This window comes from Raphanus sativus, chromosome 8 (assembly GCF_000801105.2).
Source record: "Raphanus sativus cultivar WK10039 chromosome 8, ASM80110v3, whole genome shotgun sequence".
Taxonomy (NCBI): Eukaryota; Viridiplantae; Streptophyta; class Magnoliopsida; order Brassicales; family Brassicaceae; genus Raphanus; species Raphanus sativus.
The window spans coordinates 6,117,871-6,135,721 of NC_079518.1; the positions used below are offsets into that span (position 1 = coordinate 6,117,871).

A 17,851-nucleotide genomic window follows, 5' to 3' on the forward strand; every position below is an offset into this window, starting at 1 on the left:
TATGTGGAGAAGTAATTCTATAAGAGAGCTTCATCTTTCAGGCCTCCATAGACCTTACTTCTAACCCAGACCTCCCTAGTATGTCTTTAATTGTTTACAAAGTCATTTCCCTCCGATTAGTAGGCTCCCTATTAAGATATAACGTAATTAATTTTCTTCCAAGCTGGTGTTTGCTTTATTACTGCTTTTCTTGTATTACAAACATTCAGTTATTTCACTTAATAACGTCCATTACGTATATCTAGTCGATATTGTAGTTAAGTTAGGAGGTAGGATTTTAGTTGATTCTTTTTGTGGATTTCGTAGAACGGAGACTGATACAAAACTAGTTATACCTAATGATTGTGAAAGATGCACCAATTATTTGTGATGCTATGAGAACGTGGAATTGAACAGGATATGGATAAGGATGTTTTCTTTATGTACTATACTATACTCATTTTTGAGGGGGCTGATATTTATGTAATTATTTAATTCTTTCTATGACAAATTAAATAAAAATAAATAAACGTGTACGAAAAGTGGCTTTGAGTCTCCGTGATAGGTAGGCCTTGCTCTTCAAGTTCACCATCTCTACTTACTCCTACTACTTCCCTATATTTTAGATCTCATAATCAATTTGCGCGTAGAGGATGGTTATCTTTTTAGTTTTTACATCTATATATCTTATCTAAACAAAATTACATAACGTTTTCATGTGTAATTTTTAAACTAGACTAATTTCATAAAGTATTAAAATATTAACTTCAGAAAATGTGTTTATTTTTTACAAGATAATATTAAAAATATTTTCAATAATTTAACTAAAATATATTTCCATTTTAAATAAATATATTTTTAAATTTTAACAGAAAGAATCTGTTGAAGAAAATCATACAAAATCTTACTACAAATTTTCAATCTTTTCTATAAAATAATTCAATAATTTTGTAATCAGTAAACAAATATTATTAATCAAAATCATTATTAATTAATTCAGTTTTTATTCAATGACGAAAATAAAAATTTGATGATATTTATATACTCTATATCATCTGATTTGTTATATTAAAATAAAACAATGTTTTATGGAATTACATATGATAAATCATATTACATTGTTAACTTAACATATATTATCTTTAAAAAAAATCAAATTGCGTTCGTTAAAATTTAAACAAATAATACATAATATATTTCCAGAACATATTAAAATTAGTAAAATATATAATACAATTATACAAAAGTGAAATTGTTAACATATCTTAAATTTGAAAATTCAATATTTATATTATTTCAAAATGATAAATTTAAAAATATAAAATTGTAATTATAATAGTTTCGTGTTTTTAAAGTATGGATTAAATTTAGTACTCTTTAAAACATGAAAAATTTAAGCAGTAGGTTGTATTCTGAATGTATTTTGGAAGTTAAAATTTACATTCAGAAGGTAAAGAGATATACACTATATTCATTTATCTAACTGTAGCAATATCTTATCCAAAATCTAAAAACCTTAGCTTTTGACCCAAAAATATAATTTAACTTTAATAGGGTCTTTCGTGACAAATTTTTTTTTAAATAGGGTCACTGTGTGCCTATCAAAAGCTAAAATCAATAATAGCTATAAGTTATTACAGAATATCAATTATGTCTCTACATACATATAGGGGCCCGAGAGATCTAACTGACTTTTTTGAAAATTCATATCATTACATTAGTATACTAGATACACTAATGAAGTTTAATCATTTGTTATTAAATAATTGCAATTTCTGAACGATAATCAAAGGATCACTGATGCAAAAAAAAAAAAAAAAACAAAGTATCACCTAATATTGTAGCCCTCATGTAAAAACTACTACTATCTCCACTACATCCGTTCCTAAATATAAGATGTTGTAGATAAAACACATTTATTAAGAAAATTAAATTTTATCAAAAAAGATTTATTAAATTATAATTTAAAAACTATTTGATCAATTACAAAATAGAACTATTAAATTTGATTGGTTACATAGTTTTTGATAAAGTTAAAGTTACCTAGAAATAAGAGAAATACTATTGTCACTTTTTACAGATTGGAACAAAAAAAATATTCTAAACATCTTATATTTACGAACAGAGGAAATACTAAAGTATGATGGCATAAAAAATATAATTGATGAAAAAAAAATGTATGTAAAAAACATAATATTGTCACTTTTTTTTCTGCAGCAGATGTTTCTTCTGCCGGATGAAACATCTTCTAAGTCACATTTTGATAGTCTCTGATAACATCTAAACAATTCATTTTTAATATTCACTTCATTTTCAAATACTCAACCTTTTAGAGTTAAAAAAAATAGATGATGTTTATAATTTTCAATATAAATTAACTAATGATTGTGATATATGACTAATAATATTTTACAGTCTATTTTACTATTGGTTAGTTTGTGGTTATGTGAATGGTTAATAATGTTTTTTTTATAATGTAAAGAATTAAAGGTTAATTTATGTCTTAAAATGTCATCTATTTAAAAATGGAAGGAGTACAAGACGTATTTGAGATTTTTTTTTGTTTAAATTAGATTCCATTGTAAAATTCTTTATGTTATATGAACATTTGCATTATACATTATATTTTGTTGTTGGTTAATTTTTAATTGACTGAATAATTAATGATATTTTATTTAGAAAAAAAAATTCTTATTATATGTTCATAACTGTAAAGTGTATTCTAATAAAACGATGGGAGTATATCTATATTCTTAGATAAAAACATAGGTAACACACCAGTTAATGACTTTAAATCATTTCTACAGTCCTACTTGTTACTATTCAAGATGTGGATAATTTTTTAAAGCAACGAAAATAAAATTATTACATTCTAAAGAAATGAAAATAAAATTATTGCGTAATTTTAAATTTTTGTTTCATTATTAACTGTCATTTTATATTTTCAATGCATATTTTTAGAAAAGCAAAATTTACCCTTATTTTAATTTAGTTAACTAATAAAATCAAACAAAGAACTATATTAAATACGGATAAGACAAAAATTTAATACTTTTTCAATTTCCATGCAAAAACCTTTAAAACACTTATCATAAAAAGAAGGAAATATACGACTGATTTTATGTTGTGTCAATATTTCTAAAAAGAGCGATAATAATACCTTTCACTTTCAGAGGCATTCTAAACGTGAGCAATGACATTACCCTCTGTAAAGAAAAAAACGTATCGAAAGTTGAAACCGAGTAAACAAGCTAATTACTGCACGTCGAAGAAACCTTGGCCTTCGGCAAAGATTGGCCACCCAAAATATGTTGACGACTGCCCCACTTTCAACTTTGTTATGTTAAAAACACACACACGTATATATAAGGCTCAAAAATGTTAATACTGTACTAATATTTCGATGATAACGTTTCCTATTTAAAAATATAGATAAACCCAAAAGCTACTATTTATCTTCACTAATATCTAACAAATTGTTGTTTGAAAATATTTTAATTTCAGGTTTTATCTTAACTAGTACTCATTTCGTGTCTATATAAATGTCAGACGTTTTTCAAACAGATTAAAAAGTGATGAAATATATGTAAGTTGTTATTAATTACTCCCTCTGTTTCATAATAAGTGTCACTCTGAACTCATTTTCTTGTTACACAAAGAGTGTCACTTTACAATTCCAATGCAAATTATACTAATTTTTAGCTGAAAATTAATTACAAACTGCATTGATTTTATAAATAATTTTATTTATCTCAAATACAATTGGTCAAAGAGGTACAATTAATTACAACTTACATATATTTCAACAACTTTCTTAATCTGTGTGAAAAATGTCAAAACGACACTTATTGAGAAACAGAGGGAGTACATTTTTTTGACCGAGAGTATTTGAGATAAATAAAATTATTTATAAAATCAATGCAATTGACAATTAATTTTCAGTTGAAAATAAATATAATTTGCATTGAAATTATAAAATGAATTTTTTGTATAACAAAAAAATAAATATATATATATTGTTCTTAAATGATTCCGGTCACGCTATTTTTTCTGTGTTTGGTCACAGTATTTTCCTCAACATAAAACTGGAAACTCTACATTGTTCGCTCTAGGAATTTATATCTACTTCCATTAAAAAAAACAGCTTTTTCTTACATAACCATTACTTTTATACTTTTTGAGTCAATAACTAATTAAGAAAAACACGACCCGTGATTCTTTTCTTTATTTGTCAACATTCCATACGCGTGATTAGACAAAGTAAAATGGAAAAAGAAAACATAAAACAGGACTACAGGACCATACCAATACCATTTTCTCACTATGCCAACTTCGATTTTGTAAACCCAATTAGAAAATAAAAACAAAAAATTCCACGCTGTATTTCCATGTGTGCTGGAGATAGAAGAATAGACTGGACATGCAAAATTTTAAAATAATAGAGGAAAAAGAAATCGTAATTTACTAGTAACATTTAAATAATATAAATTTCTAATATATATATATAATATACTCCCGTCCCCCACAAGCCACTTCCTATAAATGACAGCAAAATAGCTTCCTCGAGAGTTCCTAAATCATTAACAACTCCTCCTTTCTTCAACATTTTTCTTTCTCCTTTAAAATATTTTGCAATCTTCAAGAAACTTACCTACACTAAACCAAACATGGTGGTTTTATCACAGCACGTTGCTTTAGATAACCACTTATCTGTAATCCCAACATACAAACCGGTTCTGGTCCCCGTCGTGGACCTAACCGACCCAGAAGCCAAAACTCTAATCGTGAAAGCCTGTGAAGAGTTTGGTTTCTTCAAGGTTGTAAACCACGGAGTCCGACCACACCTCATGACCCGGTTAGAGCAGGAGGCTGTCGGCTTCTTCGCCTTGCCACAGTCTCTTAAAAACCAGGCCGGTCCGCCTGAACCGTACGGTTATGGTAGTAAACGGATTGGACCAAACGGGGACGTAGGATGGATAGAGTATATCCTCCTCAATGCTAACCCTCAGCTCACTTCCCCCAAAACCTCCGCTATTTTCCGTCAAACCCCACAAATTTTCCGGTAAAATAATCTCATAAACCTTACATTCATGTTCGTTAAAATAATTGCCTTACAAAATATTATGAAAAATAAGTCGCATATAAAAAAAGAAAATATGTCACATATTCTAGCTTAGGAGAAGAAACAGAACACTCTGTTATTCTTATCTTTTAATACTACTCTTAACCATTGTGAATGAAACAAATACAGAGAAGCGGTGGAGGAGTACATGAAAGAGGTGAAGGAAGTGACGTGCAAAGTGTTGGAGATGGTAGCGGAGGGATTAGGGATAGAGACAAGGGACACACTGAGTAAGATGGTGAGAGATGAGAAGAGTGACTCTTGCTTGAGAATGAACCATTATCCGACGGCGGAGGAAGAGGCGGAGAAGATGGTGAAAGTAGGGTTTGGGGAACACACAGACCCACAAATCATCTCAGTGCTACGGTCCAATAACACAGCGGGTCTTCAAATCTGTATGAAAGATGGAAGTTGGGTCGCTGTCCCTCCTGATCAGTCTTCTCTCTTCATCAATGTTGGAGATGCTCTTCAGGTACCTTTTTACTTTTTTTTTTCTCTTTTCAATTTTTATAAAAAGGATAAATTAGTGTGGATTTTATAGGGAATCTTTTTGTATTTAAGATTTGATGGCTGTGTTGTGTCTGAGACATTCCTGCAGTTTAACTGCCTGGTCAAAATTCAAAACTCATATAAGTGTTTTTTTTTCTTGACTAAAAACTCATATAAGTGTTTTCAGTTTTACCTTTTTTTTGGTAGGATGTTTTCAGTTTTACCTTAAGATGCAAATATTTTTGTTAAATTAAGTGTATTTCTTATAATTGTATTTTCTTATATAACCTGTTTTTTTTTTGTGCCGGAATTGGGATGGGAGGGGAGTGATTGAGATCGGTGTGATGGGTAGACAAAAATTCTCACATGCGATTTCTTCTCGTCTCCTTTTTTAAATTGTTTTTAAAAAAAAAATATGAAAATCGAATTCCTTTTTCTTGGGTGTACGACTAGAAAATCTATGCATACGCTGAGCCTCACTCACGTGACAATTACTATGTTCATGATAGGTAATATATGCAATATACTCCTTTACAAGTGCCATTTCAAAACAAACAAAAATACCATATACCATGTTTGTGTATTCTTTTAGACTTTGAAAGAGTTGGTAAGAGTCAAAATTAGTATAAAAGAATACACAAACATGGTATATGGTATTTTTTTTGGTGTAAAGTATATGGTATTTTTGTTAAATTTGAAATGGCATATTTTAAAATACCCGGTGATTGCAGGTTATGACAAACGGGAGGTTCAAGAGTGTAAAACACAGAGTCTTAGCTGATACAAGGAGATCGAGAGTCTCTATGATATATTTTGGAGGACCCCCGTTGAGCCAGAAGATTGCTCCATTGCCATGCCTTGTCCCTAAGCAAGAGGATTGGCTTTACAAAGAATTTACTTGGTCTCAATACAAATCTTCAGCATACAAGTCAAAACTTGGTGATTATAGGCTCGGTCTCTTTGAGAAACAACCTCTTCTCACCCATAGGTCTAATGTATGAGATTAGTCATGAACTCATGATGCTTGTATGATAAAAATCATAATTGCAAAAGAAGGAAATGGATAGTGTTTTAGAGTAGCTTTTTTATTTATTTTTGGTATGTTTTTTCGTTAGGCACAAAAGCATTAGGCTTTTGTTAGAGTTTGACCCAACCTACCTTTTGTATCCTTTCTTCTTATTTGTTTGCTTTCTTGGAAATAACAATTGGTGTGTTTTTCTCTTTATGGTTCGTTTGACGTTTAATTCTCTGTTCTTCAATTTTTCTAATCTAGTGTTCAAATATAACAAATGAGGTTGTATGCCTAAATATTTATGGGTGAATTGGCTGAAAACATAAGAAGAATATATAGTAATTAGGAAAATACTTAAATATTGTAGGGAAAGAGGGATGAAGAAAGGAAAAAACTTGGTGGCAAATAAGATAGAGAATGCAAATATGGTAAAAGTTATAGGTATTGAGTGCAAATATTCAATATTTATTTCAACAAAAACAAACAGTAAAAGTTTTCCAATATATGTATGTCCTCACTGTGTCCTCATGCAATTTAATTAGGATATTTCTCTTTGCTTTTCTATTTTCGTGAATTTCTCGGCTTAAACATGGTTTCAGCAATTGAGCTTTGTGTTAGAGCATCTCCAACTCCACTACAAAATTTACTGCAAAATGGAGTGTGAATGTACTCATGAACAAACAAAAAAGGCATTACTCTATATTTGAAGTAATGCATTTTTTATTTATTCATGACTGCATTCTACATTCTATTTGGTAGTAAATTTTGCAGTGGAGATAGAGATGCTTTTAAACATGTTTTACAAATAGAGATGAACTAATGATGACGCCAAAGCAAATAGTTTTATGAAGTGACAAACAAGGCTTAAGTATATTTCCTCAAAAAAAAAAAACAAGGCTTAGGTATATAACCAATTAACTATGTGGTAACAAATTAACTATTTATGTCACACACACAAATAATAATTAAAAATTCTTATTATTTAACAAAAGATGGGCATACAATTTACTGATTTGCAAATTGTGTTTTATCGATCTGTAAAACTATAACGTAGTCATTTGTTTTTGTTTGGTTTAATCAGTTTTAAATTTGTTTATATGGAGCCAACAAGAAATGCCCATATTACTTTTGATTAGCCATCAAGTCCTCTAGCAAATATTATATGTACATTATTATATTCAATCAAAATGATGCTATAAAATTTTATAAGTGAGGAAAAATCTTTATATAGAGCCAAAAGGAACTGCATACATTATTTTAAAAACATTAATACGAGGGGGTGCTGCTAGCCTGGTAGTAAGACAATGACGATTAATGTGTGTGAACATATTTAGTTGAATTTGTCGAGTTCTTTTAAAGATTTAGTAAGTGATTAAAATTTTATTAAAAGAGTTGCTCGGATTCTTACAGCTTATTTAGTTGAATTTGTCGAGCACCTGTCTCTCCTTTTTCTATGTTGTTTTGAGCTGAAATAATTGGGGGAAGTTAAGTGTCCCTAGTGACCACATAGAAAAAGGAGAGACAGGTGCTCGGATTCTTACAGCTTTTGAACTGTACTAAACATAACAGAAGTGTACAATTTTACCCATAATAATAATAACAGAAGTGTACAGTTCCTGTCGTAAAGTCGTTTAGACACCAAATCCTTTTTTTTATAGAATGTAATTTTTTTTTCAATAACTGTGTCATTGATCTAAGATGTATTGATGTATTGAAAGCCTATTTTTCGAAATAAAATGAATAGCAGAGTGTTCACTCTCGCAAACGAAACCAAACTTGCATAATTAACTTGGTCAAACCGAAGAGATTTTGTTACAAACCTATTTGTCCAAGAACTTTATAAACTGAGTTGAAGTCGGATGCGTCTCGCCGTGTCTCCTCCTGTTGCATCTGTGTGTCTTAAATCTCTATTGTACCAGTAAAATGCCCAGTAAAATCCCTTATACGTATGTGCTTCGTCCTTCCATGATACACTTGATTCTTAGCCAAGCATACGTATAAGGTTACACAAGATAAGGGAGTTAGCAACTTCTGGAGAAGTCTTATTGGAGAAGGTGCATACGTCGGAGAATCCAGCTGACATGTTGACCAAGCCTGTTACAACGGAGAAGTTCAAGCATTGCTTGAATCTGCTCCGTGTTTGCCAATGCTAAGAAGCAATGGAGGTTCCCCCCAGAAGATAGACGGGATAAGGAGTTTTGTAGAGCTTTTTCGTCAATGTGGTGTTTGTTGCATCTGTGTGTCTTAAATCTCTATTGTACCAGTAAAATACCCAGCACTCGTGGGTCGGACGTAGTCCGATCGGGTTTTTTGAGACTGTATAAATATGGGTCTAAGGGTTTGTAAATTATTATCACATCATTAATAAGAAACCCTAAACGGGTATTTGCCTCAATACGTTTTCTTCTCTATTCTTCTTCTGACCTAAACGACGGCTGTTCACAACACCTCCCATTTTTTCTCTCTGAAGTGAGTGCACTTTTTTTTGAACAAGAGTGAGTGCACTAAAACTTGAAATTAATACATTACTATGGTAGAAACAGAGTCGTTTTGTCTCGCCCATTATCCACCGGCAACTTGAAAATTATATTCCAATTGTGAGAGTAATGCGGTCCAAAACCAAGAATATTGAATAACTTAGTTATGGTCAATTAGTTTTGAGTTAGATATCGGAAGAACGTTGACAAAAACAAATCATTGTTTTATTCTTTTAACATTAATACGCCTTTGCATATATATACCCTCCAGGCTCCAGTTAATAATAAGAATCCGCTGACTGCATGAAAACGATAGACACAATTACCTATTTACCTCTGATTCTGAGTCACTGAACGTATCATTTTATAGGAATGGCAGATGATGCATACTAATGCGACGCATAAATCACAATATTCCTTTTCTAACAACAAATCAAATATTCCATGAGACTGAATTCTCATCTTCTTCGAAGTGTTTATAAACAAAAAAAATCCCCCCAAATATATCATGTGAATGAAATATTTTCATTAAATGAAAAAAGCAAGATGTTATTGACTGCAGCTGTTCTTATTAATGCATCTATGGGTCCAAAGCCAGCTCATGTTGGGCCCTTTTGTCTGCAGATGCACGTCTTCAGACTTCAGTAGACATAGCAAATAATTTAGTAAAAAGAAAGATCTAGAAAATAACTACTGCGGAAAAGGTTTATGTTAAAGAATATAAGAATTCGAAAGAGGAACATTCCATATATAATAATATGCGCGAAAATGTTTATATAGATGAAATAACTGCACAACTGATGTGGCAGGTGTACACCAAGCTTGCCCGATAGTGAATAACAAAGAATATCTGTTCTTACAGTTTTATAACGTTAGATCACACATTTCTAAGTAATAATCTACAATAGGAAGCTATTAGAGAGATATCTACAACGGTCAAAGTTAACAACAATGGAAATATGTACTGCTTGAGTCTTGAGATTTGAATTGATCCTTTACATTCGTAGACTATTAAATATCCGATTACAGTATTAATTAAAATAGTAGGAAACATCTTTTGACTATTATAGTTAAAAATATATATTTTTGACTTTTGTGTATTTTTTAAAATGTGACTACTTTTAAAATAGTCATAGAAAAATATATTAAAAACTGATCAAAAATGATTTTATACGAAAAGTTTAAAATCCAAATACTATAGTATAAGCTAGCCACCCAATGTCTAACCACTTTATTTTCTTTTCAACTCATGGGAAAGGGAAGAGTGAAGCTTTTTGACATTTCTGCCTACTAGTGTTCTTCCTTTTTATTGAAACCTTTTCACACTTTGCATAGAAAGTTGAGAGCTTTTGAGTTAAAACTTCTCCCACATAATCAGTCTTTTTGTGGGTTCCAAGTCATATCTTGATTGTGTAACCAATTATAAGTTAAGCTATGAATACAGACTTAACTAAAGTAATCTCACTTCACGAAGTTTAAAAGGCACTTTTCCCACTTAAATTTCTGACTAAGAAAAACAAGCTATCCCTAATATAAACTGCACGGAATTATTAGAAGGGTAAGAAAAAGAATACGAAAATGTTAGAAGAAACTATGTATTGAAAATGTTATATACACAACATAAAATAAAAGTACTTATTTAAATATAGTTATTAAATTGTTTTTTTTTTTGCATCAGTTATTAAATTGTTTAAGTAATTGCATTTGATTCAGCGGTGTATATCAGAGAACAAGTTCGTCATTATTACGTCTTTAATCCGACCATTAGTTAGTTTCACAAGTTGTTCTACTTTCATGATAACCCAATTGATGTCTCGACTTCATAGTATTTGTAGAGCGTATATAAGTTGTAAACTTCTTCTTCGAAAAGATTGACACTTTTGGTTAAGTAAGAAGATCCCGCTGTTACAAAGCTTCCTTCTATATCACAAACCATCCAACTTGATTCCACATGAGCGTTTACATTCCCGATGTTGATTGCATTTATATCATTCACTAGAAGGTGGCTTCCCAAGATTTATGGAGCTTGAGTGAACAGCTATACGAATACGATAGTACTTGTAAGAAAATAGCTCGCCCACCCATAATATATATTTTTCGTAATTAGTTTGAAGGCTGAACTATCTTAAAGTATATATTAGCCACTAGAACTTGGGGGTCCGAAAGATTGTTTCATCTTTTTTTTTGTCTAAGAGCTTTATCTTTTGTGGGTACTTCAATGGCAGATTTGATCTTAGGTGAAGGTTTAGACCTATACACATGTTAATAGGTCTATGTCTTATATATATCTTATTTCCTTTAGTAATGGTTTTAGTTTACAATGTACTAGATCATCACCCGCTCGATCGAGCGGGAGTCAATTTTTTTTATCTTTGTTTTTACTAAATGTTATACATGATCGCAATGTGTATTAATATAAAATTTTGATAAATAACAATGTGTACTAATGTGTTTAAATAAGCAATGTGTTTAATTACTAAATTTGATTTTTAAAAAATTTATGATAACGTAAAGTAATTTTTTCTATATTATTTTAAATATATAGTGCTACATAGTTTGTATTTTCAACATTTATCATATAAATTACATTGGGATGTTATTTATATGAAAATATGTATAACATAATATATTTATATATTATACAAACATATGCACACCCGCACGGGTTTTATTTTTAGAATGTATTCTATATTATTTAGTTTTATGTAGTATCGAGTTTGTATATTCAATTTTGTGTTTAAAGAACAATATCAAAACTGTCTTTCGTATGTAAAAATAACATTTTGCAATCGCGAGTTGTGTCTTTTTATTGTAACACAAAATTTTATATAAAACTTATGTTTTTTTGTACATTACGAAATTTAATTTTTTAAAATAATTATTACGTAATTTCAAAATGAATTTGATCTCTGAGGTCTAATATATTTTGTGTGTAATGGTTCAAAGCATTTTGATATATATTATATTTCAGTTTGGTTTGTTTTTAGTATTACTGTATAAATATATACAATATTACTATATTCTATACAATATATGAAGCTATGTGTTATTTGTTTTAGAAAGTAGATTAGGCCCAACATAGTTATAAGAATAGTCATATCTTTATGTATGTGTCTACGACTTATCTACCTAATGTTATTCGTACTAATAAAATTAATATGGCCAATGAAAGTATACTGATCAATTTAAAATGAATTGTATAGGGTAATTATAGAATGATTAATATTTTTAGTATTCTTAGTATATATCTTATTTAAATCGACATGTAATAAATGTAAAAATCATATATGGAATATGGACAAAAAGAAGAACTGTATTTAAGGAAATACATCAATGCAAAGTTAGAGTATGATACGTATTATATATAAAGAATGAAATATTTAATTTAAATATATGAGGTCCATCTTTGAAAATCCACCTAGAAAAAGTTGTAATGTTCTTGTTTTAATAAGATAGATGGCTCTGAGATGTTTCTGGCTCTTGCATTCGATGATATTATATATCATTTGACTTTCGAACTCATGTGTATAGTGGTTTCAGTTGTTAATGATAATTTTCAAATGACAAAAAAAAAAGAACAGGAGGATGTTTGATCTTTATATGCCCATTGCCGGCAATGTCCGTTATAGCTGCATTTATCCATTCCATTACATGGTTATTTGCTTTCCTAACTGTTTTAGAGGAATACATATTTGTTGACTAAAAATAAGAGCCGGCTCAAATTATTTATGAACCTGTTCAAAAATTTTAATTATATATTTAACATGTATTGAATTAGTTTTAAAATTTATAGTTTTAGTTATATATGTCTCTAACATCTTTTTTTGAAATTATCAGTTAAAATTTAGTATTTTGTCTAAAATTTAAAGTTTTATATCATAACTTATATAACGGTCCTGCTAAAAATCATCTTTAAACTTTCATAGATGCAACATTTAAAACCAAAAATCTTTTTTTTTATCAGCTGAAGACATGTTTCCTAATAGCATAATATGTATCTCATCTTCAAGGCTGCCGAGCTGATAATGTAGAAAGGCCGTTGATAAATTGGAGAGACTGCAAGTTTTAGATGCATAGAAGACGTGAGATATTATTTCTCTTCCAAGAAAGCAACGTTGACCCAATTTATAGAGTAGAAATTGTACAACTTTGTTCCGTTCGTTTCGCATGTGGGCTTTGTTTTAGCATCTTTTGAATCGTATGTTCCTTCGTGAACCAAAGGCCCCCAACATTATTTTACCCTATTAAACAGCCCACTAATAGACCCAGTTTACACATAGAAACCAAGCCACGTTCTATGGTGGTTCTCTAGTTTTGACTAATCCATAAAATATATATGGGAAAATTGTCTTTTAAATCCTGAACTTTCAAATTTGGTTCAAAAAAAGCCTGAAGTATTGCTTGAACCATTTAAGGCACAAACTTATTTTGACAAACCATTTAAAGCTTCAAATTAATTTGACTAAGCCATATTCAATACGTCGTTATCTCGGCTAACGACACGATTAAACGGGGTTAACTTCCGTTTACTGTTCCCGTTAAACCTAAGTTACTTCGTTTTGAAATTAGAAAAACCTCTAAATTTTCATCTTCTCAAAATCGCAATGTCTAGTTTCCCAAATCAAAAACCCAATCAAAAATACAAACTCTTGATTCAATTTCGGCGAGAATGATGAGAGACAAAGGGATCCCAAAGGATAAATTACCTTATCGACGAAGAAAGAAGAAAGATGCTGAATCAATGAGTGACAGAAGTGGAGCAGAGGCTCGTGGAGCAGAGGCTCGTGAAGCAAGAGCAGCTGGTCGTGAAGCAAGGGCTCTTGAGGCAGAAACTCAGAAGTGATTGGGTTTTTGTTTTGGGAAATTAGGGATTGCAATTTTGAGAAGATAGAAATTTAGGGGTTTTTCTAATTTCAAAACGACGTAGCTTAGGTTTAACGGGAACAGTAAACGGAAGTTAACCCCGTTTAATCGTGTCGTTAGCCGAGATAACGACATATTGAATATGGCTTAGTCAAATTAATTCTAGGCTTTAAACGGTTTGTCAAAATAAGTTTGTGCCTTAAATGGTCCAAACAATAGTTCATGTCTTTTTTGAACCAAATTTGAAAGTTCAGGATTTAAAAGAAAATTTTCCCAAATATATATATATATCTAAGAACGTGAATTACGTAATGCCAGAGGATCAAAGGTTGTAACTGTAACAAAGACATAAAAGAGAGAGAGAGAAGAAAGAAACAAACACAAAAAGAAATGGCGTATCGGAGGAGACAAGGGATCACGAGAGCTTCCACATTCAACGACGACATCTACAATCAAACACCTGATCACGATCACGATCACGGTGATCTCAAAGGTCACTCCAACGGAGGATCCTCCTTCAGATCTTCTCAATCTTTCTCCTCTCATCCCTCCCTTGCCGCTCAAGCAATCAATTCTCACGACGATGCAGCGGCGAGGAACGAGAGCCGCGGCTTCTGGGGTATCCTCGCTCAGAAAGCCAAATCAATCCTCGAGGAGGACGAAGAAGAATACCACCACCAACACCAACAACAACAAAAACAACAAAACGTCGTCGTTTCAGGACCCTCGTATAATAATAATAATAACAACCCTACGATACGCAAAAGCATAGAGAAGATCACGACCACGACGATGAATCACATAGGAGACAGTTTCGAGAAAGGCCGTACGATGGTCGCGTCTCAGATGAGGAAGAAAGGAACATCAGATCTAGCTGATGCATCGGAGAACGGTCCGTGGCAACCGTTAACGCAGCCAAGCCCACACGAGTCTCAGCTCAAAGCATCACGTGACGTGGCCATGGCTACAGCAGCCAAGGCCAAGCTCCTCTTACGCGAATTAAAAACGGTTAAAGCTGACCTAGCTTTCGCCAAACAAAGATGTTCTCAGCTCGAGGAAGAGAACAAACGGTTAAGAGATAACCGGGACAAAGGTAACAACAATCCAGCGGACGATGACCTAATCAGGCTTCAGCTCGAGACGTTGCTTGCGGAGAAAGCAAGATTAGCGCACGAGAACTCTATCTACGCGAGGGAGAACAGGTTCTTGAGAGAGATCGTCGAGTATCATCAGTTGACGATGCAGGATGTGGTTTATATCGACGAAGGTATCGAAGAAGTGGCTGAGGTGAATCCTTCCATCACTAGAACGCTCTCCATGGCTTCGTTTTCTCCTGCTTCTGAGTTTCCTATCTCTCCTACCTCTCCTTCGTCTCCCGGTTCGCCTTCTCGGCTTTCGGTTTCTACCGATGTTTATCCGGTTTTGGTCCAGCAGAGTTCGGCTAGTGACGTTGAGAGTCCTATACCGGTTCGGCCACCTTCTTTGGGATACGCAGATGATGGTAAGAGACCATCGTCCCAGCTTTCTGTTTAGAATCAATCCAACATATGATTATTTTATTACCTTTCTTTGGTTTGTGCCTGTTTCGAAATTCTTTTGTTGTTTGTTATTAGAACTGTGTTGTGGTCTTTTTAAATTACTTGGTTTCAGTTTTGGTTCTATTGCAATAGTTACAATCTTGACTAGTGAACGGTTTTTGGCCTCTACATTCATGTAAATCTTGAAAGGAAGTTTATTGATTTGATTTCTTTTTTTTTCCTTTTGAAAATATAGAATTAAACAAAATAGTGAGGTGTATATGATCGAAGTTCAGACTCTTTAGTATCAAATCACATGCACCCACGTCTGAAATAGCTGTCAGATTGGTCAACTGTGAGAATATATATATACAATATTACAACTCTAACGACTGTTTAATAGACACTAAAAATTATATATCATTGTATTTTTATTAAATAAATTGTTTCTTGGCAGCCTAATTTTATTGATAGTGTCAATTAGCCAACTGATTAAGCAATTGTGTGTTTTTAGAAAAAAACGAATAGATCTTTCTAAGAGGCACAAATCTATGTAATATAGAAATATGTGTTGTAACACCCCGATCGCCCACGGCTAATGGGCCATCCACGTCCGCTCTCTCGGCCAGTAGGCTCCATTCCATCCGACGGTCAGTCGTTAATTTTTCTAAGGCTCGAAATCATTGTTTAGTGACCCTGCAATCACCACCCGACATTTCCCTCTGTTTTGGCCTCACTTACATGATATCGCGAATCACTTTCCGATAGGTCATCCATCCTTTCACTACTCCAGCCCAAGCACGCTTAACTCTGGATTTCTAAACGGATGTGTGACGGAAAAGGTAAGTCAACTTTGGTGACATAGATAGCCAAATCAATTCTCTTAAGCCTTTTCACATATCACAACTCGGGATGTTACATGTATGTTCATATTCACTTCATATCAGAGCCGAGCTTGACCCAACACATGTGAAAGATTTGTGTGGGACCCCCATTCTGTGGGGTCTTTTTCTAAAAAAGATCTTCTATATTTTAATGTAATAATAAATAAAATATCAAAATGCAAGAGATTTTGATATTAACAAAACTATAGTAAATATTTAAACAATTTTTTGTTTTCAAATTACAAAATTTGTAACTGGTTAAAGGAAGTAACTAATTTTTTAATTAAATATAAAAATTTGGATAATATTACATAATTTATTTTATTTTGTTTAGGGCTCCTAGATTCTCAGGTCCGGATCTGCATCATATAGAAGTAGTTAATATATCATAAAATAGTATGTTAAATTTAAAAGGAGATAAAAGTATTGCCGGACTAGAAAAACAAGCTTAATTTGCATGACTCTTCGACATCATTGTTTTCACCAAATTTACCGAAAGGTCGCTTTAGCTAGAGAATCCGATCGAAAATTCACCAATCTAGAGATATGAAAGATGGAGATAGATGCAAACTTAGAGAAAATCCTTCGTATATCATGGATGATTCCGACGATTTTTTTTCATGAGGTTGCTGTTGATTCGCTTGGACATGCTTACAATAATATTATTTATAATGTTGTTATCACTTATCAGAGATGCAACTGGCCTCCCAGTCTCACATACTAACTCAACATTTCTACCTTCCCAAATTAGTGAGTTGATTTTAATTCATATGTTGACCGCCAAGTTTAAAACTTATCAGCAAATTAGGGAATATTTTTTAGATAATCTATAGATAACAAATCCAATAAATTCAAATGAGTTAGTTTTGATATATGTTAGAACTTAAATACATAAATGGCTTTTGTACATTCGAGATCAGAATGTTGCAAATTTTATATCCTCGAATACATAATGGCCTTTGTACCATGCGTGAGTTAAAATAAATTTGATTTTTTTCTTATCCTATTAACTATTAGGATAATATCTAACAAAAGGAAATAATAATAATCAACAATTTTCGCCTCATCCCTTGAGCCCCTAAAAAGGAGAGACAATCGTCACATTTTTTATCGTCTGGTGAAATACTAAGCCCGACAAAGGAGAAAAACAATATATTGCCAGACTAGAAAATTAGTACGGGCTTCAAGTATAACCCCATATATTAGATTCGGCTTGTATAAGAGATTCAGTGCTACATACATATTCATAAACTACTAACGTTTTTATTCAGTTGCATTATAAATATATGATAAAAGAAATAAAGGATACGATGATTGGTATCATATATGAACCAAAGGTATCCATGTGCCAACATGGAGTTTGATTTTCATCTTTGTATACCTAATGTGAGCTTAACTTGTCTCTCTGACGTTCATTCAACCATGTGTGCGCATCTATAAAAGTTCTCCCATTTCACTTTTGATTTTTTTTTTTTAATTGTGAACGGGATATAACTAAAAATGCGCAT

At 31.8% G+C, this 17,851-nt stretch overlaps 2 protein-coding genes across 2 annotated transcripts; both read left to right on the forward strand.

Annotated features, from left to right (window-relative positions):
- The first annotated feature begins 4,527 nt into the window (after positions 1–4,527).
- LOC108819131 (gibberellin 2-beta-dioxygenase 2) lies at positions 4,528–6,813 on the forward strand. Its single transcript, XM_018592122.2, has 3 exons — positions 4,528–5,041; positions 5,231–5,573; positions 6,322–6,813. The coding sequence occupies exons 1-3, from the start codon at positions 4,647–4,649 to the stop codon at positions 6,589–6,591; spliced, it is 1,008 nt and encodes a 335-aa protein (XP_018447624.2). The 5' UTR covers positions 4,528–4,646; the 3' UTR covers positions 6,592–6,813.
- A 7,449-nt stretch (positions 6,814–14,262) lies between these two features.
- LOC108821285 (uncharacterized) lies at positions 14,263–15,697 on the forward strand. Its single transcript, XM_018594334.2, has one exon. It carries the CDS (start codon positions 14,333–14,335, stop codon positions 15,473–15,475), a length of 1,143 nt encoding a protein of 380 aa, XP_018449836.2. The 5' UTR covers positions 14,263–14,332; the 3' UTR covers positions 15,476–15,697.
- Positions 15,698–17,851: the final 2,154 nt, after the last annotated feature.